We start from the raw sequence: 27,639 nt of genomic DNA, 5'->3' as shown, positions 1-27,639 counted from the left end.
TACTTTAGGATTTTATTTTTGACTCCATCTGGCAGATGCAGAGGCTGGACACCAAGGGACCTGTCCTTGTAGATATGGAAGGAAAACCTTCCACCTCCCACAGTCTAGTGAGGACCCCTGGCCTCTGTGCTATCCGGCAGGCAAGAGCCCTGTACAGCTGATGGAGCTGCTGCCCTGACCCTCCTCCCAATTCCTCTCTGGAGACAGTAATGAACAGGAGAGGCTGGGCAGCTAGAAAACAAGGTGCACTTCTATTCCATGTCCCTTCCTCCTCTAAACAGGGCAAGTCTGTTAAATTAAGGACCTTGCTCCTTACAGAGGTTGGAGGCCAAGGCTACTTATTTAACATCAAGTAGACAGACAGAGACCAGGGGGTCTCCCCTCAGAAAGGGACCAGGGAGCCTCCTTTCAGACCGAGAGGTCAGTGTCTCCCCTCAGACAGGGACGAGGGCAATTTCTCTCAGAAAAATACCAGGCTGTCTCCTCTGAGAGGGAGAGACCAGGGGATCTCCCTTTAGAAAAAGACCAGAGTGTCTTCCCCTCCAAAAAAATCAAAAAATAAAATCAAGGTGAAATACTTCCCTGGTGAGTAAAAAATATATATATCTATTTTCTAATACTTTTGATGCCTCACAAATGAGAGATTTCTCTCGACCTGAGACAATACTAGTAAGAGCCCTAAAACAGCCCTAAATTTGGATCAAACTGGAGACCCCCAGTAGCCAATTGTGAATCCTCAACGTCAAGATCAGGGGCCAGGAATGACCAAGCTGACTCAGAAAAGGCAAAGGAAGCCTCAGCATGTCCGCAAATAGCCTCAGGACCCCAAGGCTTCATTGCAGTCAGATTCCTGGGTGATACAAAGAGTATATAGTGAAGAATTTGGAAGCCCGCCAAGGGTGAGCCTGTGTTCAAGGTCAAGCTGACGCTTGCACCGAAGGTCAGAGACAGCTGCACAGTCTGACCACCGACATCAACACTACAAGGGGCCATGGGATGGTACCAGCAACATCACCTGACCCCCAGATTTTCCAGGCGTGCCTTGAGGCACGTGGGGTAAGTTTCCTGCCTCAGAGGAGCTGATGGGGGAAAGCGATCATGGCGCTGCGGGATGGAGCTGAGCGTCCATGGGCTATCAGCTCAAAGAAACCTTAAGGGTCTAGTGATTTTCAAACTATAATTAGCAACAGCACACTTTTGCCCCAAAGGAACTCTTAACTGGAAAGCCGATACGTGCCACACGGGCAAAGGAGAAACTGCCGGGGCTGAATCAAGGGGGGGGGGGGTGGGAGTGATCTGCAGCCCCGGTTGGCTTCCGAGAGAATCAAGGGGCTCTGGAGAATGGGGTTTAATCCCTGCTTAAGTCCAACACCTGCAGTTTGCAGAGCAGGGAACTCGGACGCGGAGAGCCCCTGTGTGTGCCGGAAAGAAGGCAGGCGCTGGACGCGGACGGACCGGGGTTCGAATGCCAGCTCTGCTGCCTCCCAACTGCGGGCATGAGCTTAGGAAATTGTGTAATGGCTCTGGACCTCATTTTCCTCAGAGCATGGTAATAAAATATTGGCCTCCGAGCCTCAACCGTGAGCGTTTGAGAAGATGATGCAGCTGCAAGAAGGTCCCGGCGAGTGGTTCACGGCTCCAGGCTTTAATAGGCTTGCCTCAGGGCACATAACCAGTTAACAGCACAGGTGCGGCTAATTCACCCCAAACCCCGTGTCCCTCGCTCTGGTCACAGATCCTCCGCATTCGCCCTCACGCCTCTCCTTCCAGGTGGCAGTCACTCAATCTGTCCCATTAGTTGAAGAACTGGCCCCAAACAGAAAAACAAAATCAAAAACAAAAAACCCCAAGGCACTGGAAATGGGCAGCAGAAGTGACCCAGGCTGAAATAACTACCTGAAGAGATATTAACTCTGCCACCAGAAAAGGAACTTGCTGGGGCTGGGGCGGGGTGGGGGGCGGCATTTCCGATTTGTTTTTCAGCATCTGCCCTTGGTATTCTCATCAGCAAACCTCTACCTCTTCCCAGGATCCCTCACAGATGACAGCAAATACGCCTGCTGTCGCCCTAACAGAATTTCTCCAGAAACCCAACGCCGAATTCTGTGATGTCAACTCCTTTCTATAGGTGGCGTTGACTGCCACGTCCTGTCTGTGCCCCTGGACTAAAAAAGGTATAGATGTAGCCTCATCCAAACGTCAGGAATAACAGACAGAGGTCTAGAGTCGCCGTATCCATCTACTCTTAGTGCCTACTCCGACCTTCTGCAAACAAACTAGGGCGCTTACACTGTGTGCGGTTCTGAATGCAGCCAATTCGAAGAAGCCACATTTATAGGGAAACCACTCCACTGGGCACACAATAAAATGCTTCATGAACCTTGACCAACCCTGAGGCAGGTACCTGGGATTGGGTGCCTGGGGACTTCTAGAGAAAATATAATAAAAACCATAACAACTGGAACAATTTTAAAATCGCTTCCTTCCCATCGTATTAATTTATTTGTCATCATTTGCTCAGTGACCACCCAGATGAACCTGATAAAACTGAGTAAGCTGCCAACCCTGACTTTGGGTTGTAGTTTCAAACTGTAGTTCTATTACAAAGGGCAACAAACTCGGGCTGAGAGCACAGCTGCGACTTCTCAGTCTCTACAGGATGATTTATCATTGTCAGTTAGCTATTTAGCTTAAAATAATACAGAATTCCAGATCTCCCTGACTTATCGGTGTGTGTATGTAGATAAGTTAGGGATGGAGAAGAAAGCAGGGCAAGCTTGCAAATTAGGAGGAATTCACTAAGCTGCCGGGAAATCAGTGAGTATTTTGTTACCCAAATACTAAGCTTGAAGCAAAAAAAGAAAATGTAACGTTAAAGGTCCTCCGCTTTTAAGTACCAGGCTTTTAAAATGTCTGACTGCAAGGGGAGAGTTCCTGCAACTAGAATTGCAGTGTGCCACATATATACTCAAATCATCAACCATCTTAAGTAGTGGAACAAGGGGTTATTTCCACCCCTCCCCCAACTTAGTATCGCATTCCTAGATGAAAACATTTCCTCATTTCCAACAATTTATGACTCATTTATTCCAAGAGATGAAAGCACGTTCCTCTGAGTATATATAGCAAGTTTTGCCAGCTGCACTCCAATTGCAATTTCTGGTTTTCCACTAGAATATTCCTCCCTTCCTTTAACATATCTCATTAAAGAAGTTCAACTGCTAACCAACGAACAGACTTTTTCTAGTAACAATGAACTTAATGTAACTCTAGTCACCAGTAAGATGCTATTGGATTATCCATCAGGATGGATATAGATGTACACACAATCACACACATACACAATGCAAACTTGAAAATCACCTCAAGTCTTAAAAATCGTTTCAAAAATAGCCTTAGTGATATATCTCTTACTAAGCATAGTTAAGTTGGAACACTGGCAAAAAAGATGATTTACTTCTTGTAATTTCAATTGTCTCCGGAATTATCAGTTGCCTATTAGTGCCAGGGGCATAATTCAGATATTATGATAAAATTTTCTCTGCATTTTGATGCTAATTTAATTTCCTTTTCCTCACTTTAGAAGGAAATCATAATTACCAATCTTTACTCACAATAAATGGTTAAGGGCATTTCCACGTCATTTTGTGTCACCATAAGCCAAGAAAAATGATGAGTTTTAAAATATCACAGGGGATTGGTCATCACTCATCAGCGTTTTTGAGTACAGACACAAATAATTTTACAATCTGAAACTTGGTGTGATAATTTTGATTCACACACACTTATTAACCCATGACGGAATCAAATCATTAAAAATGGTAGGCGCATGAGAATTTCACAAACATCTGAAGCCAAGAAATGTATGGGCAATAGTAAAATGCACACACACAATACAGACACACAGATTAACATTGCTGAAAGACACGTGGATTGATCATAAAGACATTTAGTACCTTATGTAAAGATTACACTCTATTTAAAAACGAATTTGAAAGCTTCTTTTAATTGGTACAGTTTTGACTTAAAGATGTTTTAATAATTCTCTCCTTTTCCTCAAATAAGATTAGAAGCCCACCACTTAACTCTCACCTTCAAATGTCACCAAGCTGAAAAATAGGAAGGAAGGAAGGAAGGAAGGAAGGAAGGAAGAAAGGGAGAGAGGGAGGGAGGGAGGGAGAAAAAGCCTTACTCAATTCCAATAACTAACTCCTATCAGTTAGTAGAACTACATGAAAATGTAATTCCTTCATATACTCAAAAACAGTATCTCATGATAGAGTTTGTAGTTACTTTATTCCTGGAACATGAGAAAAGACAGAAGAAAATTTTAAGAAATGTAGTTTCTATTTCCCTTTATCACAATGATGAAAAGCTTGTCAACTTATCCCCAAATTCTGAGTGAACTGTCTTTTATCTCCCTAAGAAATCATTTTATGTTACTGATAGTAAAGTCGTCAGAAGACCCAGATCAGCTATCTTATCTGGCTGAGGCTAAGGCTGGGGCTTAGCTTGGGAGAAAGAAAAAGTAGCAAATCATTGCTGGGCTGGCTACAGGGAACTGCCAATTGGGTCTACAGTGGACTAAAGGGGAAAATGTAAATACAAACAGTTAACGAACTACAAAGCAATACACAAACATTGTTATTATGAATGGTTGTGATTAATGATAATAGTAACAATAATTATAATATTTTCAATGCTTATTATTTTGAACTACATACCCCAAACCTACAAGGAGTGCAAATCAACAAATCAGTGGTCAACTACAGGTCTACTGTGCTTAAGAGCTTCGGATAGGGAAAAATCATTACCTCCAAAATTCTACCCTATGTAACCCACAGAAGGCTCAATGAAGCTTCAGCAATTTCTGCTCTTTGTGAGGAGAATCAAGCTAACTAAATTTTTTTTTTAAGTTTGGAATTTCGCATTTATTTCAAAACCTTAAAAAAATTATATTCCCCTTTTCTTCAGAATTGACCATACCATTTTAAGCCATTTTTATTTCACTGCAATAGAGTAATTTAAACTAAAATTTTATATAACTTAGTCAACATTATTCCTCAAGAAAGACTGAGATGAAAAAGGATGGACAAAGGTGTATATCTATTCAGTAGGTTCAAACACATACATTAAGTAAAATCTTTACTCAAACATAGTTACTGGAACTAAGTTTGACGTTACCTCTGGTACTCCTAATTTTCGGCATGCTTCCAGAAAGTTTTCCACGTTTCTTCTGCATTTGGCCATGCTGAGTTTAGGCTATGAATGCAAATATTCAGAAATAAAGAATTACTAAGAGAAATACTTGTAATAACAGGTTAAATTTTAAACTTTCTAAATGGCAGAAGTACTACACGTTTATTGGAGAAAAATAATACATAAGCAAACAGAAGACAATAAAAAATTATCCAGAAACATTCACCTAAAGAGCTGTTAATATTTTGGATTATATTCTTCTAGACACTGTGTGTGTACACAAAGACATGCATATATACACATAGATATGTGTTTATATGTAGAATTTCTGCATACATGTATGTATGTATATACACGTGTGCAAGATTTTCTGCACATGTGAATGTATATGTGTGGATACACACACACACAGTTTTTATGAGATCACACTGTTGTGTGACCTGCTTTAGTTTACTTAAAAGTACACCATAAACACCTTTTCCCATCAGCAAATATATTTCTATATGAAGGGTTAAATTCACCAGGCCAATGACTCTCTTTCTCGCCAAAGCAATCGGTTTTATTAGAAAGCGGGTGATGCTGCAAGGCGAGGAGATTTAGAGGCAGGGTGGGGAGCAGGAGTAGAGTGAGCACCTTGTGCAAACACGGGCGTGGACAGTATTTGTAAGGCAATGTTACACAGACTGCAGATGGAAGCGGGCTCTACCGCTACGCCATGGCTGGGTCTGGTCAATGGGAGCTCAAGATGCTCAGAGAAGAATTTCTGGGAAGTGGACATTTAGAAACATTTCTAGAAAGGAAAACTACAATATAATAACATAAGCTAAAATACTTCACAGTTGTTCAAATGGATATTAATGAAGAGTTTTAATGACTTGGGGAAATACTTAGGTTTTCATAAATTTTAAAAACTACTAAATAGTAGATATGAGAAGCTCACAATTCAAAAACAACTTATATGTAGAAGGAATGTTAGCAGCACAAAAGCCAAAATGTAAACAGTGGTTGTCTTTGGGTGGTGGGAGAGAACATGATATATTTTCCTCCTGCATTTCTCCATTTTCTCCGATCAAGCATTATTCCCATTATATTTTCAATTAAATTTTTTTATTTGAAAAAGATAAAAGGTGACAACCAAAGAAAGTAGCATTTTTTTCCTGAAGAATTGATCAAATTTACAAATGTGTGTAGATAACATGATTCATAGTGTCCTCATACCTTATAACACAATAACTGTATATTTAAATTGGAGGCTGAGGAATCGTACTTTCTTTCTTACAAGTTGGGGAAGAATACTGAATGAGAATCTGGTACACAGCTCTAACAACTTAACAGTAGTTTGGACTTCAAAACTTTTTCATATTCGATTATAGGACAGAATTTACTGCCCAAACTAAGGCAGATAAAGCAGATTTGAATAAGAAGACAAATTGTTTTGGTTTGGTTTTTTCCTGTGTTTTCTGAGGCAAAAAAGTGGTCAGTCTTTTGAAGGGAAAAATATATTCAACTGTATAGAAAGAAAACTGACAGTTGAAATGCGATCATCAGCTAATTTTTCCTGCTGCCAAAAGAAAAGAAACTAAGAAAAATAATGCCACTACGATGCTTTCCTGGCTGGGGAGTGGGGCTTCACGTGAGGCTTTCACTCCACAGACTCTTCCTATGATATTTTATGAACACTGTGCCTTGAGGTTGGGGGCTCTGGCTTTTGAAAAATCTGTTCATAAACACTAATGATCACAATGGCTTGCATTCACATTTATATCACATGTAGGCCCTCATTTCATCCTCATGGGAGCAGTTCCATGACAGAGAAGAGCCAATCAAGTTAAAGAAAGGTTAAATAACTTTCCCAAAGTCGTATGGATTACATAGATGTGGAATTGGAATCCAACCCCTACATTCTTAGCTCCTAAACTCTTCTGCTTCACCTAATAGTAAATAGTATGGATAGAGGTTTTCTCTACTTGTCTGAACCCTACGTAGGCTTCAAAGACCAGCTTATCTTTGATTTCCCCCTCCCTCATCTGAATGACCATAACATGACTCTATAGCTCTCTTCTGGATGGTAATATGGTCCATGATTATAGGAAGAGGATGCCAGCACCTGCTTTATCTCCCCCACATGGAGACGAGGATTTTTAGGGACTAATGGCATCTCACTCAGTCTCTTTCATCTTTCCCCAGTTTCCTTGGTATCTCCCACCTACCCCTGAGCACAGCTAGTGATCAAGGAATTGTTGAATTAATGACCAGCTGACCAACCTCTGGCCTGACAGGTTACTAATGATATTTTATACAGAATCCACATCTTTTCAGAGCTATCCTAAAATCCTCAATAATTAATAGAGGAAAGAGTTTCCATTTAGAAGAGAACTCGCCAACCAAAAGAAGTTTCCCAAAAAGACTTCTCACTGTTTAAATAAGTCCTTGTGAGGAATGAATCTTTGTGTCTCCACAGTCTTAAAGTTAGCACCCCAAGCGTTTCTTTAACGTGTTTTGCTTTATATTTGAAGTAAGTTCCTTTTCTGTCACTTACATACTTACTTTAAATATTTTCCCTTTTTACAGTGAAAATGTTACTTCATTCAGAAATGCTATTCCTTTTCTGCTCTTCTAGTTGTTTGGGGCCCAACACAGAGCATTTGAGCAGGGTCCTGGAGATCCCATCAGTATCTTTAACCAGCAATATTGTCCCAAAGGAGTTTGTTTGATGTAAGAGTTAGTTTCCCTTTATATGGTGTTACTTACGACTGCTGGTGAGGGGACATGGATGCTTGCGACGGATCGTGGGCGGATGTGGTTGACTAGATGGCAGAGGACGACGCCATCCATGAGGGCAGCCCCCAGGTCTTCGTGCAGGCTGACCTTGAGTCTCATCTCGATGCTCTGGGAAGGAATCAGAAGGAAGCCAATTGCTCTCAGGCAACTGAGGGTAAAATACAGTTATGGGTATTTATGAATTGAGACTTAAGTTTCATTATGGAGAAGGATAAGAACACGTGGAAAACACTGACATGATTTCAACCTTTTCGAAAGACATTAAAATAAAAATCCCTCTGTAGAAAAAAAAATTCAGTTGTGTCTAAAATTTTTAATTAGTTGAATTTTTAAAAGAATGGGCTTCTTGGGATTTCCCTGGTGGTCCAGTGGGAAAGAATCCGCCTTCCAATGAAGGGGACGCGGGTTTGATCCCTGGTCAGGGAACTAAGATCCCACATGCCGCGGGTCAACTAAGCCCACGCGCCACAACTACTGAGCTCGCGCACCTCAACTAGAGAGCCCGAGTGCCACAAACTACAGAGCCCATGTGCTCTGGACCCCACGCCACAACTAGAGAAGAGAAAACCCACACGCCACAACTAGAGAGAAGCCCATGTGACGCAACGAAAGATCCCACATGCCACAGTGAAGATCCCATGTGCCACAACGAAGACCCGAGACAGCCAAAAAAAAAAAATGGACTTCTTAAGTTCAACATTGCCTCAGACTTAGCAATGAAAGTAGAAAAACAGACTGAGTTGAACAATAAAAGCCAAATCCATAGTGATCGTTTTGCCATGTGTAAAAATATCACATCACTATGTAGTACACCTGAAACTAAAATCATATTTTAAGTCAATTATACTTCAATAAAAAATAAATAAAATAAAATAAACAAAAATAAATTAAAAAACCAAAATCCAACTGGTTCAGACAGACTGCAAGGGGCACAAAAGGGATTAAGAGATGCTTTTCTCTGAAACCATGTTTTAGTTCAAAAATCAATTTTTCTCCCTTTTTAAAAAATTAAACACTTTGAGATAATTATAAATTCATCTGGAGTTATAAGAAGTAATACAGAGAGATCTCATGTACCCTTTACCCAGTTTCCCTCTAAGCTAACAACCTTCAAAAATATATACTACAACTTCACAATCGGGACACTGGCATTGATAGAACACATCCATCACCACAAGGATCTCTCACAATGCTGTTTTACCAGCCACACCCACTTCTCTCCCACCCCCAGTACCTCTTTGGCCCTACTCCCCTTCTCCTCTCCTTCCAGGACTGCCATGACATGAATGTGTATCATCTGTTACACGCCCACAGGTCCCTGGGGCTCTCTGCTCATTTATTTTCAGTCTGTCTTCTCTCTGCTACTCAGATGAGGTAATCCCTATTGTTCTTTCTTCCAGTTCACTGATTCTTTCCTCTGTTACCTCCATTCTGCTGTTGAGCCCACCCCCTGAGCTTCTTCTTTTGGATAATGTATTCTGCAGTTCTAAATTTCCATTGGTCCTTCTTTATGTCTTCTATTTCTCTAAGATTTTTTTTTTTTTTTTTTTTTTGCAGTACGCAGGCCTCTCACTGTTGTGGCCTCTCCCCTTGCGGAGCACAGGCTCCGGACGCACAGGCTCAGCAGCCATGGCTCACGAGCCCAGGCGCTCCGCGGCATGTCGGATCTTCCCGGACCGGGGCACGAACCCGTGTCCCCTGCATCGGCAGGCGGACTCTCAACCACTGCGCCACCAGGGAAACCCCTGCTAAGATTTTTTATTCCTTTGCAGAGGCATTCTATTTTTTTCTTTGTTTCACCTGTGTTTGTAATTGCTTGTGGAAGCATTTCTATCATGAACAGTATAAAATCTTTGTCACGTGATAACATCTCTGCCACAACAGTGTTGTCATCTGTTGATTATCTTTTCACATTCGTTCTGGTTCTTGGTAGAATGAGTGATTTTTTTGGTTGAAACCTGGACATTTCTGGTGTTCTGAGACTCTGAATCCTATTTAAACTTTCTGTTTTAGCTGGCTTTTTTGGACACGGCTCTGGCAGGGAAAGGGAGGCTACCACCTTGTTACTGCTGTGTAAATGCAGATTCCCACTTGCTGTCAGTGACTGGTGTGGGTGTGGAAATCCAGGCTCCCCATGTGGGCTCCACTGATACCACGGGAGGGGATGGGATCATTCTTAGCTCATGGGAATGAAATTCCTGGCTCCCAATGTGGCCTTCTCTGATACCATCCCAGCAGAGGTTAAAGTCTAGCTGCCTACGCCATCTTTGCAGGCATGGGTAGGGGTGGGACCACGGGTTTTCTGTAGTGTTTAGCTGGAGTAGAGCCTTTAATGTCTAAAAATTTTCTCTCACTAGGCTGCCCCTTTTCTGGTCCTTTGACTAAAGTAAGCAAGCTTTCATTTGGGACTTTTTTGTCTTAATTTGTGCCCATTAGCATTTCCGGTTTCTAACTACTTCACCTTCAAGTCTGAGAAAGATAAAGCAAAAAAGAAATCCCACTGGACTCACCACCACTGTCATTCCTAGTCCCAAGGAGCCCAGCTAGTCTGAATTATTCTCTCCACTTTTCAGAGTGATCCTATGCTTATTTTATATAGAATCACCAGGGGTTTTAGTTGTAGTTAGTGGGATGAATGGGGAAAAGTACATCAACTCCATCTCCTCAGAAGCAGAAGTAGATAGATCAGTTTTTAAAACTTCAAATGCAAATTTCTGCTTTACAGCAGAAGCTCCTTCTAAATGGATAACAGCATAAGCAAGGATGACTTTATTGGGAGATCTGCAATAAGTGAAGTACTTGAAAATCAGTGCATGTAACAGTGTTGCATAATTCTCTTTCAGAACTGTCTTGTACAGACACCTCATTTTTTTCCAAGCATGCTTTCAGTCTCTAATTTTACATCACTAAATTAAAACATAAGCTATCAATATGACCCAGGCTTTAAGAGAAAATTATATCACTCTTTGAGAGGCATAGCTCAACTTCTGATTTTATTTTTACATATCTCTGAAAGTTCACCTCCCAAGTTTACTGCACATCCAAATATTCTAGGCAAATGACAGAGGACTGACTTGCCCTATGTGACTGTTGAGTCAACCACAGTGGCTTAAAGTGGTGGTAAGAGGTTTCTGGGTTTTTCTTCTTTCCTCCTGACTACGTGCTAAACCGTATATAAAGTTATCATCTGCAACAACAAAGATTCTGACCTACCTTAATTCAGCTTTAACTTTTTTTTTTTGCGGTACGTGGGCCTCTCACTGTTGTGGCCTCTCCCATTGCGGAGCACAGGCTCCGGACGCGCAGGCTCAGCGGCCATGGCTCACGGGCCCAGCTGCTCCGCGGCATGTGGGATCTTCCCGGACCGGGGCACGAACCCGTGTCCCCTGCATCGGCAGGTGGACTCTCAACCACTGCGCCACCAGGGAAGCCCAGCTTTAATTTTAATTATAGGATTCACTGCTCATTTGTAGAACTCATTGCTATCTGAAATTGTGTATTTATTTGTTTCCTTCTTACTTACTCTGTCTTCTCAATAGACTACAGGCTTCATGCAGCAGGGACCTTTTTGTTCTTTTCTCTGTCTGTCACCTAGACTATACAGCCTGGCACAGAGAGCAGTCAATAATCATTTGCTAGTGAAAGGAGAAGATGTAGTATAAAATCTACCTCCTCAAGAAGCTTCTTATATTCGTCTAGTTCATGGCTATGATACTTCTCTTTAAATATAAAGAACTTATGTAGTAATTCATGATGTACTGCCTTTAATAACTAATACCAGTGTGTTCTTTGGTGACTGACCCTTGTCCTGCTGTTCGATCTTCCACATATTTACATACGATCCTCCTAACTAGACACAAAGACCATGAGGTCTTAGAAAAATACATACACAGTTCCCACTAGGAGCTGTGCTGGGGATAGAAACACAACAAGGAATAAGACAGCCATGGTCCCTGCCATCACCAAGCTTGAAATCTTCCCTGGCACCCAGCACGAGACTTCACCCTTGGTAGGAACTCAAATGGTTTGCCTATTATGACATTCGAAAATTCTGGCCGGTTTGGGGTACGTAGTAAGGCTAACTATAAATATCTTTAAATTCATGGCATATTATTAAGTAAATTAATAACAGTGCATTTTTTAAAGCATACCAGAACTGAAATAATACTAGATTTTATACATAGGTATTAAGTATTTCTACTTACATTATCTCATATATTTCTCATAAAATCCCATGAAGGTAGATGGGAACTATTGTTTTTAATACATGAAAAGACTCAAACTCAGGGATGTTAAGTGACTTGTCCAATATCAAACAGTGAGCTGGCTAGATTTGAAACTAGATATTCAGTCTGCAGTGCTTCAAAGTCTACTGTTTTATTTAAAGATTTTTTTGATGTGGACCATTTTTAAAGTCTTTATTAAATTTGTTACAATATTCCTTCTGTTTTGTGTTTTGGTTTTTGGGCCACGAGGCATGTGGGATCTTAGCTCCCCAACCAGGGATCGAACCCACACCCCTTGTATTGGAAGGTGAAGTCTTAACCACTGGACCACCAGGGAAGTCTCCAATGTCTACTTTTTAAAAATACAGAAGGCTGCTTCAATTCTGGAAATAATTATTTAGTTACACAATGTTTCCCGGTACCTCTCGGAGCTGTTCCACCAGTTCTTTTTCTTCTCTCATCTGCTCCATTTTCCGCCGAATTGTAAACTGTGGGTCTATAGATTCCAAATTTCTCTGTGGTCTAAGAAACACTGTAACAGAAAGGGAAACGAGCCTTTATGGAGCGCCTAGTACAGGATGCCGTATAGGGCTGCTCACATTTAAATCAAATAGTTTATTTATCCCAAATAATTCATTCACCACTCACAAAACGATAAATCCTGACTTCGCATGAAAAGCTTGATTCGAATATGCTAGAGAAGATTATGTATTCAATTATTCTGGGTTGTGTGGACAAACCAATTGAATCCAGGAAAGGGATTGGTCATCCTTGGCACCATTGCAGACCCCTTCTCTCACATTTTCCCCCTGCTTTTATTCCAAGTTTTCATCTACACTGCAGGTTTCACAATCCTTTCATTAAATTTGGATACTTTGTTTCAACTAATAAGACAACTGCTTTACAGGTTACAAACAAGCACAGGTTAAGGCTTCTGTTGGCTGAGGTTTTCATCAGCCTGGGTTAGGAACTAAGTGATGAGACACACTACCCACTCAGATAGCTATCTGAGTGTGGAGGGAAAAATTCTGCCTTCTATCACGTCACTGACAGCACATCCCAAAAGTCAGCTCTTCAGAGATGACCACAGACTCCTTTTAGAAAAGCTGGCAAGATGGGAGACAGTTTTAAGAGATCATCTCTGGCTGCAGGTCCTTAAACATACAACCTCCAGAAACGGCTACTCACAGTGGCAACTCTGGAAGGAGGTAAGGCCCTGGCTGCAGAGAAAAGGAATGCTCTCAACCTTTGAAGGATGACATCTTTTAAAGACTAACAGAGAAGGTACAAAATACGCCATGTACGGGCAGAGTGATTATGGCAATTTTAATTAGGATACAAAGCCCAGGGCGAATTTAAACTTGAATCTTTTTCTTCCTTGAGATTCTTATCTCATTAAGACTGTCAACTTTCCATGTACACCAGAGGGGGCAAAGAACGGTTAAGAGCTGTAGTTGGTTCTCCGTGTCCCATAGATTTTCAGATTGGGGGCGGGGGGGGGGGTACAAATGAGGGGGGCGCTTCAGAAAATTTGGGGCAGAGAACTCCAATTTTAAAAATCAATACCACGTAGAAGGCTGCACTGACATACTGCAATTCTAGGAGTTTCAATTACCGTATCTTCAATGATGTAGAATAAGAACATTATGTAACGTTTATTCTATTCTGCCAAACATTTGCTATGAACCACTTTAAAAGCATTTCAATTTATTTGTTTTTTAATGAACTATGGTTTACAAATATACTTTGAATAAAAACAACTGGAGTCCACCATATAATCAATTATCCCCTATTCACCCAACTGTGTCGTTTTAACCTCAGTTTGTATCTTTGAACCAAAACACTTTAATAAGTGTCTTGCACTATACTTCTCACATCTCAGTATTTTCTTTCTAAATCAGTTCTCGGATATCTGAATCAGCCCTCTGGTGCTCTACAGAGAACCAGAAAGTTGACACATCTTAAGAAATCCGTGACTTACAGAAGTTAATGGAGCAAGGGAATGATCTATTGTATATGTTAACACCTTCTGGAACCTCAGAGAGAAGTCAGCCTGGGGCCTGGGCTTCTGCCTCAAGCCACCTAAGGAAGAGCCAAAGTCTTGTCACCAAGACCTACAAAAACCAAACCCCACAGGAAGCGAGACCAATTGTTTCAAAAACAAAGGCAAGGCAGGCAAAGGAAGTAGGTTGACCAACCAGCAGGGAGAGATGAGAAGTTCACAGAGCAAAGGGAAACGAGGAAGAATTTGACAAAATAAGCATGGAAGAAACTAGAAATGCATTAAATTTGCCTTTGCACCATATTGAGACCAACCAAAAAAATCTACCCATTTAAACATAGTGACCAGAAGAGATATATATTAAAATGTAAAGTCTAGAAATAATCCACACCACCAAAGAAAAAGTCAACCAAATTTACCAAAAAAAGTCAAGGAATGTGGACTTAGCTGAGTAATACACACACTGGCCAGCAAGGGGAGCCCCAGAACCGTTTAAACAAATCTACTGTTTTCTTTGGAGGTTTTATTTTCCTTTCCCTTTTTTTCTGGGGGAAATCTTATCTAATACTACATGTTTAATATTTTCAGTATGTTTTTACTGGCAGATTTCATTCTGAATACGAAGCTATCAGGAAGTTAAATTAACCGTGAACTTTTGGTTAACAGCATACTCTTCAAGTATCTATACCCTGTTAGAGTCCTGTGTAAGACACCAAGATAATTCAATGGTATCTGGGCTTTAATTTCCTGGCATTGCTTTTCATCTTAAATTCCCATACGTCTCAAAAAATACAAAATGCATGCTTGGGTATTTGCTTTATGAATGTAAGCGGTCAAAAAGTGTTAAAACATACGTGAACCATTATTTTTAAGGTGAATACTTCAAATGTACATAAAATTACTGGAAACCTGACTATAATACTACTAGTTTTCTAAATAGATTAATTATTGTAGAATACATTAGAATTTAAAATGAACTATTTAATAATAAATCTACAAAGCACATAAGTTTGTTATGACAGAATAATTTTAATAGGACCATTATGGTAGCTCTGATTATTTTATCCACAGTTGTTTTGTTTTGTTTTTTCTTTCAAGTCATATTTAAATAATAAATGCAGTGACCAGCCTGGTCAAAACTTCAGGAAATTGATCTATGGAGGAATTATTCCGGTCTTCCTTAATTTCATATCACTACGTTTCAAGAACTCCCCTACTTAATTCAGGGGAATAAAAATTTAGCTTGTGGCTGCAAGACAATATTAAGAGCCGTGCTGTTAGTAACTGTCTTTCACATCAAATGTCACAATGATTGTGTAAATAAGAAGAAAAAAAGAGGGGCAAGGGAGCAGAGTGAGGGTGTGTGTCAGTGTGTGTGTGTGTACACACACACATGCATGCACAAGGGGTAGGAAGAGACAAGGAAATAGGTGATTTCAGATGCAGGAAATAATGAGTCCTGCTTAGCTGTTTAATTACTGTATATCAAATACTGATAACAGTCAAAGAATGAAAAGGACGATTTGTTCATATTTGCAATTTCTTTAGCTGAAGAGACAAATTTCTAAGCAAAGACTCTGCAGGGAATGGTGAATATGCTTATGCAGAATATCAAATGCATCCTTGCAGGTACACGTCCAAGTCCACTGACTTTTCCGTTATCTCTACCTCCTCCTTCACCCTTCCCCTCATCTTCATCCCTGACCTGGGAGTGGTCTGTCAGCTGTGAATGTACAACATGCTTTATCTGTGTCTCTCACGGCACTCTTCACTTTCTTACAGGAGAGATCTGCTTTTCTCCATGAGGACTCTGTAAGAGTTTATGTTTGTTTCCAATTTAAACCTCTACCCCTGCCCCACAAAGCAGTTTGTTAGATGAATAAACAAACAAGTGTTTCAAAAATTCCCTCATTCAAAGATCACTTTATATGGAGAATACCTTGTCAGAGATTACCCTACCCTGATAATCAGTCATCTCAATTTTTTTTAACATGAAAAATCTCCTAAAACTTAGTCTCCAGGTCTGAATGCATTAGAGACTGAAATAAAAGTTCCAGGAAGGCAGAGATCTAGTCTGTCTTTTTCAGATCTGTATCCACAGTAACGAGCATCATGCCTTACACATAGGAGGCACTCAGTAAGTATTTAAGGATGTGCACAAGAAACTTTTTCTAAATGTTGTAAAAGTATCTTTCAGTTAAGCAAAGAAAGCTCGCTCCTCTAAAAATTGCCTGAAATGTTACTTATTTAATTATTAAGTGAAAGGAACTTTGCATAGAAATTATCAGTCTATATTATTAACCTTTGTTGTCTAAATTTAACTCTAGATTTCTTCTCTGTGGACACATGAGGTTTTGGAATTTGGCTCTCAACTTCTCCTTTGAAATTAAAAACCTGGACTGGGTGTGATGTTGAAGACATACAAATTCAAGGGCAGCAATATGGTGGCTCTGAAAAAGTATCATGAGCTGTAGATCCAGGTTAATGTGAATCAGAAATCTAATTAGTGCAATTCATTTATTCCCTCTGGTGCCCAAAAATGAATTATGTAAATCCTCTGCCCTCAAAATGCTTTCTACGGTCTTGGGCAGTTTATTCAACCCAGTGGTTTTCACCTACTTAAACATAACATAAAATCAGTAAAATAATAAGAATAATAATCAGTGCGAAGACTCCATGCTACTCCGAATAAATCAGCACAGGCAGTGTGGGGTATAGGCAGCTATCGTGTATAAAATGCCCAGATGATTCTACTATGAAGACAAAATACTGAACCACTGAAACACCTCTCACCTCACAGCTTCAGTTTCATCATTTTTGTAATGGGGAAAATAATACCTAGAAGTGCAAGATTATGGTAAAACAATTCCAGAAAATGTCTGTAAACTGGCCCAAGATAGATATGTCCATTCACTCACTTTCCAGTGATAGTTTAAAGATCAATTTTAAGTATAAATTAGCACCTACCAATTCACTGCAAATGAAAAAGGGAAAATAATTCAAAGGAAGATAGGAATGATTTTAATTTCAAAGTGAAGGGGAAAAGGAAAGAAAGATGCAGAGTAGTAAGAGGGCACAAGAAAAGGAGCAGAAGAGAAGTTATCAAGTTAAGAACAACTTGAAGTGAAGCTGCCCCATCCAGCTCCAGGGGTGGAAATACATACAGACACACATCCACATCCTTCCCCATCCATTTTAGGAGGTAGAACTTTGGGGATTGTGGGAATTCAAACTCCCAAGGACCTTCTAGCCAGTTTGCCTTTTTTTATTTCTTTGAAGAATGAGTTTTAGGGAAAATAAGGAATTTGAAATGAGATATATTTGAAACAAATATTAGAAAGCTATGTTTATTATTTTAAATGCATTTTTAAAATAAAATTTAAATTTTACTTAAATATTGGAATTTAAATAAAAGGGTAATTTTAACATAAAGACAGTGAACAAGGTATAAAAATGCCAACTTTACCAAAAATAATTAATAAAAATACAAATGAAAGGCAAGCTACATTATGCTGGGTTGAGTTGGTAATATGATGCCATTTATTTACACGGGGTGAGATAGCTGCAGATACTGGATAATGGAGAAAATATGAGGAAACAAAACTGCTGGGGTAATCAGCTTTGAAATGCCATGAGAGGCCACTGAATAGGATCTACTATTTCAGAGGAACCAGTAAGAACAACATAAAAGTAGGCTGTATTCCTCTTCCAACCTTAGCACATATACTTGGGGATACATATAGTGCTTCTTCATTAATTTAAAAAATGTACTGGAAAATGTATTCAAATCAGAAGGCAATATTTAGCACACAAAAAAAATGAAGATTCTATCTGAAAGGTCAGATCTGGGAACCTACACAAATATTTGCCAAGATTTCTGTTGCCAGAAAATTAATAGATAATTAATAGAAAATCATCTCTTGCCCAGGGCATATTGTAGACAAATTGCAAATAGGGGAAAATAACAACTATCCAATATCTGACATGATTAACCCAGGTAGATGAATACTGAAAACAATCCTTTTATTATTTGTGTGTGTGTGTGTGTGTGTGTGTGTGTGGTACAGCATAATAGCTACACATGAATCCCTGGAATTTTCACTCAAACAAAAACTACCAGAGAAGTATTCCAGGTTATCTTATTTTCAGAAAGATTTTCACAATGATTATTTTTCTATGGAAATCTTAGGACTTTCAATAAAAAGAAGGCCGTCTGGCTTAGTAGCTTGCACAAAGAACCCTCAATAAACAGCTGTAGATGAAGGTAGATATGGTGGAGAGGAGATGATCAGAGAGTTAGAAGCCCTGGGTGTGACCCCACCACTCCCTCTACCTAACAGCGTGACCCAGCGTGACCCACCTTTCTCGTTTTGGTTGGTTCATCCATAAACATAGAAATCTTACTGCTACGCAAGATGTCTAGATCTTACCCAGCTTAAAAAAAAAAGTCTTTGGTTTCAGATATCACTCCTAAGGAAATAGCAAATCACACATAAATCTTTCATTCTAGGCTCATTTCCTTTAAATAACATCAGATCCATAAATAGCCATGCTTTCTGAAAAACAAAAATGCCTCTCTCCCCTTTTTATTTTTAAGTTAAAGGAACAGGTTTATCAAGAAAGTTTTCATTTAGCCTTCCTCAACTTCCAGAATTTTAAATGGGATGATATAGGAAGGGACTTTGGTTTCCCTGTTGTTGTTAATCACACTTGTTTTCAGTTAAAATTTTAGAAATCTATGAAATAATGAAATTCCTTTTGTAACTAACCTGCCAAGATATACATTATCCTTGTACATAAGGGAAGTCCGGAAAAGCATTTTTTGGTTGAATTTTGACCAGAAATCACAGAAAATGTTTTAAATATACGGTTTCTATTCATTACATATAACATATTGATACTTAGATTAAAAAAATAAGTATTATCAGAAAATACATCTTCTTACTGTGCTTGCATCGTGGTTTTACCCCACATATCACTTCTCTTCCCTATAAATCATACTCTCTATTTCATGTCACGTTACTTTTATCTTCTGGTATCTCGGAGTAAAATGTTTAACATCTGAAGTAACAGACCAGTATGGAGATTCAGATATCTGTGGTAAGTATATCTAAATGACTATATTTATTTTATTTTCATCTTTTAAGCTACTTCAGATATTTAGTGGCACGAAATCAAACGATATCCACATGAATCCTAGATGTCTGCAATTTCTTATTTGCACATTTGGTTCTCAAGCCAAGTTACCATTCTTAAATATCATGCAGATGAAGTTACACTCAAAAGGGCTGAAGGTATCAAAAGTCAAAATGTGCAAATAATTTGCAAAAAAAAAAAAAGAAAAAAGCAAGTGATTTCTCTTCATTTTTAGGAATTTCTCACTTCTAACTATTTTCAGTGCAGTCCTCTTGGATTGGCCACAGTATGTCTTGATTACTTGAAAAATTTCATATGGTAAATAAGCATAGATGATAAAAGATGAAACTCTGAAAGCATTTAGTCCGGAAGCAGGAGCAGCAGAGATTATCCAAATGTACAAACCCCCAATTTTTATAAACAAGCAAACACACCAAAAAAAAAAAAAAAAAACCCAAGCAGAAAGGATAGAGAAGAAATTATTGTACTGTCCTTCCAAAATTCAGAATATTCAAGATAATTAAATGTAGTCTGATAAACTGCCGGAGAACAATCCACATGCACTTTTCTGGACTTTCCAGGTTTACTATTATTATCTCTTATATCAGGCATGCAGGAGAATATACACTCTATCTTCAGCTGCACAGAAATGAATGTTCAGTATATTCATTCACTGGCTTATTAATGAGCACATTGAAGAATAGGTACAAAGCCACCTACCATTGTCACTGTCTCCTGCAGATGGAACACTGTAGCTAGAGTTGTCCCATGTTTGTGCCTGTGTAAGTTTGTTGAAGGAGATAGGAGGAAGAGTGAGGGCTGGGTCTGCAGGAGAGCGAGAGAGCCAGTCCGCGTACAGTTGCACAAGGACCAGGAAAAACCAAAGGGGCAGCAGCATTTCACAAATGGCATAAGGATTGTATGGAAATGAAGCGAATTTCATATTATGGAATTTAATTTCAAATGTACAATATAGGAGAAGAATGAAAGATGGCGCATGGAATAAAAAGAATGATAAAAAACTGAGTGTTAGTACTTATCAATCATATACTTGGCATGCAGTTAATATCGTTAATCGTTAACAGTTCGCAAGCCCACAGACTTAGAGTACTAATGAATCATGTCAGTGGAAAGAAGGAGTACCCATAGATTATGCAGATAAAAAGCAAAAGACCTACCAGATACCTTTTCCAAAGACCTAAATAACTAACAATCTTAGCAAATATGATTCACACAAAAAATTTGTTTACATAGAAGAAGCTTAATATGTATAAACATGTCAATTATTTAGAAATAAATCTATTATAGAATCAGTGTTTACCACTGGTGGATTTTTTTCCCAAGGTAATGTAAAATTTCTCTTTAAAGACATCTGTAAGTCTGCTGGCATGCTTTATTGATAAGTGAATCTAGCCAACTCTGCTCAACCCTTGACATACAGCTATACCTCTCAATACTGTCTTAGATACTGATCAGTATAGAACCTATTTCGGACACTAGTAGAGTCTCTTTAACAACAAACCTAATTAACCGATAGATGTCAGTCAATTCAAGGCACTTCTAAATTGGTCATTTATGAAATAACATCTCTTTTTTTTTTTTTTTGGACTACCTATCCATATAGTAATTTTTGATGTTTAGGAAATATCTATACAATTTTTATTCAATCATAAGGCAGGGCCAGTAAAATACAGGGACATGATTCTAGTAATGCATATTTGGATATATACAGCTGTCTTTCTTGGGAGGAAAACACAGAAAATAAAATTTCTTTTGAAGAAAACTATTAGTCTACTTTAAGAATCTAAGTTTCTATTCCCACTTGCTAATTTGAGCAGTCTGTTTTTATTTTTAACACAGAAATCACATGAATTCATAAACTTAACTTGAAAGTAAAAATTAAATCACTTTTTAAAGTTCCAAAGCTACTCAATCAAAAATAATTTCTCTCTTTTGTAGTCATGTGATCTTCAATTAAGATTAGTAGGTATATTATTTTCTAGAAAGTGTGAAAAATACATACTGTAATATTTTAAAGTCACTAAATAAAAATTTTAAAATTCCCAATACATGATGCTAGTTTCATAACGTTCCAACATGCCAGCTGACGTTCCTGAAGAAAAATCAGCATTACTTACGACACCCAAACTCCACAAAGCTTTCTACAACTGGCACAATTTCCGCACTGGTTAGTCAGCATTATAGAAAGGTTGGAAGCTAGGAAAGGAAATTATCTTTGTTTCCTGCTATTCAGAATAAATACTTCATTTATTTTTCACCACCACAAAGAGTCTGAAATGGTTCAACAGTGTGGGTATGAGGTTGATAAGTTGAGTTTGGACCCCATAAAAAGAATTGAAAAAGTCACGGAGACAATTTTGCAACTAAATTGCAAAGATGCACATTCAAAAGAATATTATTCTTTGGAGATTCATTCAACTTTTGATTTGCTCAATTATAAGTTTTGTTTTGTTTTGTTTTGTTTTCTTTGCGGTATGCGGGCCTCTCACTGTTGTGGCCTCTCCCGTTGTGGAGCACAGGCTCCGGATGCGCAGGCTCAGCGGCCATGGCTCACGGGCCCAGCCACTCCGCGGCATGTGGGATCTTCCCGTACCAGGGCATGAACCTGTGTCCCCTTCATCGGCAGGCGGACTCTCAACCACTACGCCACCAGGGAAGCCCCTAAGATATTTTTAAATTGTGTAAAAGTGCCTGTAAGGGATAGGAGAAAGTCTGTAGCCCAACATGAAGTCCTCAGTGTATAGGGAACATTCCTGGCAGATCATCATTCAAGGCATGGAAGCCTCCATTCCTCCCAGCACAATCTGAGACCTTGGAAATGGAGGCCCGACCCAGATCTGGCTGCATACTCTCAGCTCCATGAATGGTGAGGCTAGCCATTTGAGTCCTATTTCATGCACAATTTGGTTCTCCATAAAACACCTCCTAACCCTTGCCACACCCAAGCATCTTCTCAAATGGCTTTGTCTTACAGCCCATTCAAAACGCCAGGAAGCCATTACATCTGGCCACATGTTACCCACCAATCAACTTTCTCCAAAAACGAAGAAACATTCCTTTATAAAAGAACCATCTTCGTTTTTTTCTATGGGTACCCTTTTTCAAAATATACACATGTCTAACTTCAACTGTTACCAAATGCTTTATTAAAAAACCCAAGAACATATGAGTTCTTTACTACCTTTTGCTTAAAGCGTCCGAGTCCTTTCTTAGCACTTACCGAAAAGCATTAGCAGTGAGTGTATGCAAAAGACTTAAGAATCAAAAATATTAAAACAAAGAAGCACCTAAAAGAAGGTAGATAGTGCTAGAACTTTAAGTACGTGGAGAAATCAGAAGAACCAAATTTTCCTATACATAGTCCTTTTTAAAATCAGCAGTCGTTTTGCACATTGCTATAATTTACGTTTGTGAATATACTAAGTTAAAATAAAATAGGTAATATAAGCAGAAATGCTCTTAAAAATGTCTCCCGACCACTCATGTGAGTCTTGGAATGACCACCCTGTCACATGAGTAAATACACAGTCCTTACGAAGGCCCAGAGAGCAAATGAGGGGTGTCTCAGAAAAGAGTCACCAGCCTTAATTTAGCAAGGTACCAGGAACCACCGGGGCAAAGGGGTGGCTATTTTATCAACAGAATATTTCTTTCCCACTTACACGTCCCAACATCTTTTTCTCTTTGCTCTGATTCAAAAGAAGGTAAGATAATCTATTACTGATAACATGGCGTTAATAGGTGATTCACGACCACAAGGCTCGAAAATATGGCCTCCCCACGCTGTAGTGGGGTTCTGATGCCAGGACTCAAACTCACCAGAGTTGACAAGGCTGCTCACACTATAATGTATGCATTTAAAAGGCTAAAGAGAAACTCCTGAGCTGTTCACACGTGCAAGAACACGAAGGTTTCAATTTACCTGATCGAGGCTTCAGGCCAAACAGAGCTGTGCTGGTGTTGGTAGGAGAGATGGCAGGGGAGTTCTCTCTCATCTGTGGTGTTAGAAGGAAAGGACATTTTTTAAAGAACTGGAGCAGAACTCTGCATGCCTCTCTATGATCAAGGATTATAATAAAACCACGACCTCCTTGCCTTTGCTGCCGTGAGGAAGTCCTGACTAAAAAATGATAATTGATGCATCTTCACATTGCTAATGCTTTAAGTGGTAGAATTGACATAATGTTGTTTTGGGGGAGATCCGTCCAATTGTTTGTGCTCGTTATAAAAACAGTTCATAGTTGTGTGATACTGGCAATCCCTTTCTGCTCACGAACAGATGCGTGCATTCAGGTGCAGGCACTGGCACCTACAAGCACTCACTCACATCCACCTCACAGAGGGCACATCTGATAAAGAATTTCATAACACAACGAGATGAGAAAACAGGTAACACTGAACAGATGTCTCAGCTATAGGGAAACCACACACTGAATCACTTATAGATAACGAGACATTCTAAATGTTGCCTACATGAGCTATTTTCACTTCGTTTTCTATAAAAATGTTCCCACATTTGGTCTTCCAAATATGTCTTATAAAATGAGTCTTTAATTATGGATAGGGCTGGATCGGGCTATGAGAGCTAATGAGAGACTCCCTCAGAGATTCTGCAATACAATTAACTCATGAATCATCACAGTCTCAGATTATAGATTTCTGTACAAGATATTCCAATTCAGTCTTCACAAAATACCTCAGCTTTCATTAATCTTCAGGAAACTTACCTCATTGGGAGAATACTCGCTCCCATTACTCTGTAATGTTAGATCATTTTGCACCTTAAGGAAGAAAAGAAATGCATGGTACGTTCCATCAGATTATAAAATTAGTGAGGCAAGAACTGAGTTTTTCTAACTTCCATCATATCCCTGGCACACAGGGACACAATGAATAATACGCTGAATTAATTAATTAGTAGTTAAGTAGGCCATACTTACATTTTCTAAAAACATGCAACTATATCCACAGAAAAATAACACTGAAATATCACACAAACTAAGAAAAGGGATTTCCCAGAGCAAAGCGCTCAGCCCAAAGTACCTGTGAACTTCAGCTTTCCTTGCTAGGTTACCAAGCAACCTGCAGGCTCCCACCTGCTGGGAGCATAAGGGTTTTTATAAATGGTCCAAGGCAGTAGTTCCCAAATACACAGAATCTCACTGGGAGCTTTTTAATAAATATACCTACCCGGACCTAGGAAAATCCTGCGCTGTCAATTCAACATCAGTTTGCTTTGTCAACCACTGGGGAACTCGATAGTTTATTTTACCCAGATCTGCCTTCTTTATAAGGTAATCAAGAACCCCACAGAGGGAATTCCCTAGCAGTCCAGTGGTTAGGACTCCACGATTTCACTACTGAAGGCCCGGGTTTGATCCCTGGTCGTGGAACGAAGATCCCATAAGCCGCGTGGCACAGCCCCAAAAAAAAAGCATTGATCCAAAAAAATTTGGTGACAGCTAATATAAACATCTTCATATATGTCACCAAACTAGTATAAATTTCAGATGTCTGTTCCTATTCCTATTGTTGAGGAGCGCTATTAAAAAATATTCCCAACTGTGACAAACCCAAGGGAATAACGTATTTTTAGAAAAAACAGTCATTCATTTCCCTACTCAATTAAATGTCTGAACTGCTAACAGGTAACCTGCAGGTTTGATTCTCTCTGTAAGAAACTCATTCCTCTAATTTTCCCTGTTGTCCCCACAGCATCCTTCCCTATTGGATATTGCTTATGTATGAGAGTATAATTTGCAATTCTTCCTGAATGGTTTCCACTGCTACCCAAACTTGATGTGGACAGTCATCTAAAGTGTGTTAAAAGTCAGATAATGTGATGTGCTGACAGTTACAAACCATTTCATAATCTTGGCCTCACTTATCTAACTGGGCACCAGCCTATCCCTCAGTGTTTCTGTCCGGTTCATGCTCTGTGCTGATTCAACCATGGCCAAGCTGCCTCCTGGGACCGATCCAAATCCTAGCTGCCCCCCAAATCTAGGTTTATTTCCCTTTCCTTAACCTCTTATCCTTTCCCCTGTCTCACAGAGCACCTAAAACACTCAGGATTATGAACTCTCTCATATTCTTCTCTAAGTTTTCTCAATGTCTAAGCCTTCTTTCCTCCACAATTTTTAAAATGCCTTAAAAGTGAGGGCAGGGCTTCCCTGGTGGCGCAGTGGTAGAGAGTCTGCCTGCCAATGCAGGGGACACGGGTTCGTGCCCCGGTCCGGGAAGATCCCACATGCCACAGAGCGGCTGGGCCCGTGAGCCATGGTCGCTGAGCCTGTGCGTCTGGAGCCTGTGCTCCGCAACGGGAGAGGCCACAACAGTGAGAGGCCCGCGTATCGCAAAAAAAAAAAAAAAGTGACGGCAACTTCATTTTCTTCCTATCCCAGTCTTCGACACCCCAAACAAGGCTGAATCCAGCACAGGGACTCAACAAATACTGGCTAACTGATTCAAGACTATTGTAAAGATACTGCTTTCTTCCTGAATAAGATGGAAGAGAGAACATAAAAATCACCAAACCATAAAGGAGGGTCCCACTTAAGTCCCACATAACCATCAGCACTGGCCTTGCTAATCTACCACTTTCTTTTCCTCCTCCTTGTGACTTCTTTCTTCCACCAGAGCCAGCAATTCCTCTCCCTTATTAAAATCATGTGGACAGAGAATTGCCCAAAGAAGGAAGACAATGTGTAAGAATTCCTTACACTGAACGTGACTCCTCATTCAACCAAAAAGGGGGAAAAAAACTATTAACATTGTAAATCAGACACGGAATGGAGATCTTTTTTCCTAGAGGCTTGGTGTCTGCCTGATACTCCTGAAATCATGCACACAGGAGGGCATCTATTCTACTGGAATCAAAAGTGGGTCTGCAGCAGGATTCTAACATGGTCTCCAAGTACCTCTTCACTGACTGACTGTTAATTGCAAGGGGAAAATAGAATACTTAGATGGTGGAGAAATCAGATTCTACCTCGATTGGGTAATCAAATTAATGTCACCAGTGGAAGCACAGATGTACACAATGTGCCTCCAAATGTGGTACCTGAGAAGGACACCGCACCACCTGTGCAGCATCCCAAACGAGGATGCAGGGACTCAATCTAATCATGAAGAAATATGAGGGATTTTTGTCCCACAAAATAAGGGGCAGTTCATTTTCCAAAAAGAGGAGCACTATATTCTTCAAAATTTTAAGGTCATAAAAAATCAAAGAAAGGTTACGGAAATGTTCCAGAATAAAGCAAACTATATAGTTACCTGACAATTATTGCCTCTAGACTGGCTCCTACACTGAAGGGGAAAAAGTGCTATGAAAGACATCATTAGTTCAACCTAAATATTTGGAATATGGATAGCAGATTAGATGAAAATATTTTATCACTGTAAATTTATGAAGGTGATAACTGAAATGGGGTTATATAGGATAAAATCCCTATTCTTAGGAAAGGTACACCGAAATGTTTAGAGAAAAGGACTATGATACACAAAACTTTTCCTCCAATTTTCAGAAAAAGGACTATGTGTGTGGAGGAAGAGAGAGATACTGCAAATGTGTTAAAATGTTAATCACAGGTAAATCGGGGTGCAAGGTTATAATTTTTTACAACCTTTTGTAGACTCTTGTAATTTTTTAATAAACCTTTTATAAATTTTAAATTATTTCCAAATAAAAAGCTAAAACTAAAAGTGAGTCTGTACAGAATCAAAAGCAGCATGTCCTACTACTGGGTCATTCAGTGATGCCTCCACCTGGGGAAGAGGGAGTGCAATGATTCTAAGGACCACACTGATGACCATCACAGAGCAGAGTAACAGTAACAGCTAAGTTAGGTGTCCTGGGTTACAAGATTGATCCCAATTTATAGAAAATAAAGGTGAAGTTAGAAAGGTAGCCCACAGGAGCTCACAGTTAGCAAGTCTTTGAGATAGGGCCGAAACTTAACATAATTCCAAGTCATTACACTCAACTATGAAGCCACGCTCTCTGGGAACATGGGTTTTTCGATTACAGTTCTTTTCCTCATTTAACACAGAGACTTAGCTAGTTAAGAGTGTGAAACTGCTTTACTATGGTACGTGTCCAGACACCTCAGGGGACATAAATTGGTTGCACTGAAATTAGCCATCCTAAGCCTATTCAGTAAGAAGGGATAAAACAGGTCGTATGTAAACAATGTTTTACTCCCATGTCGCTGACTCAAGCCTATCTCTCTAGGCCTGCTTCTTCGGGACCTTCCAGGCTCATCTCTAGTT

At 39.6% G+C, this 27,639-nt stretch overlaps 1 protein-coding gene across 10 annotated transcripts in view; it reads right to left on the bottom strand.

Annotated features, from left to right (window-relative positions):
* LRCH1 (leucine rich repeats and calponin homology domain containing 1) overlaps positions 1 to 27,639 on the bottom strand; it is a 200,131-nt gene that overhangs the window by 24,482 nt on the left and 148,010 nt on the right. For 6 of the 10 annotated variants that reach the window (XM_027116253.1, XM_027116255.1, XM_027116256.1 and 3 more), the window contains 5 exons: positions 24,093 to 24,146; positions 23,288 to 23,360; positions 12,629 to 12,738; positions 7,951 to 8,088; positions 5,185 to 5,262 (listed from right to left, as the gene is read on the bottom strand). In XM_027116253.1, coding sequence (XP_026972054.1) covers positions 5,185 to 5,262; positions 7,951 to 8,088; positions 12,629 to 12,738; positions 23,288 to 23,360; positions 24,093 to 24,146 — 453 coding nt within the window. Of the gene's footprint in view, positions 1 to 5,183; positions 5,263 to 7,950; positions 8,129 to 11,340; positions 11,616 to 12,628; positions 12,739 to 23,287; positions 23,361 to 24,092; positions 24,147 to 25,692; positions 26,677 to 27,639 lie in introns of those variants that run through there. The other 4 variants (XR_003434741.1, XM_027116259.1, XM_027116260.1 and 1 more) reach the window with 4 other exon arrangements.

Source organism: Aethalodelphis obliquidens, unplaced genomic scaffold (assembly GCF_003676395.1).
Source record: "Aethalodelphis obliquidens isolate GAN/ISIS:26980383/991018 unplaced genomic scaffold, ASM367639v1 scaffold16, whole genome shotgun sequence".
In the NCBI taxonomy this organism is placed as follows: Eukaryota; Metazoa; Chordata; class Mammalia; order Artiodactyla; family Delphinidae; genus Aethalodelphis; species Aethalodelphis obliquidens.
The sequence above is the reverse complement of the archived record's forward strand: the minus strand, read 5'-3'. Positions and strand labels throughout refer to the sequence as shown.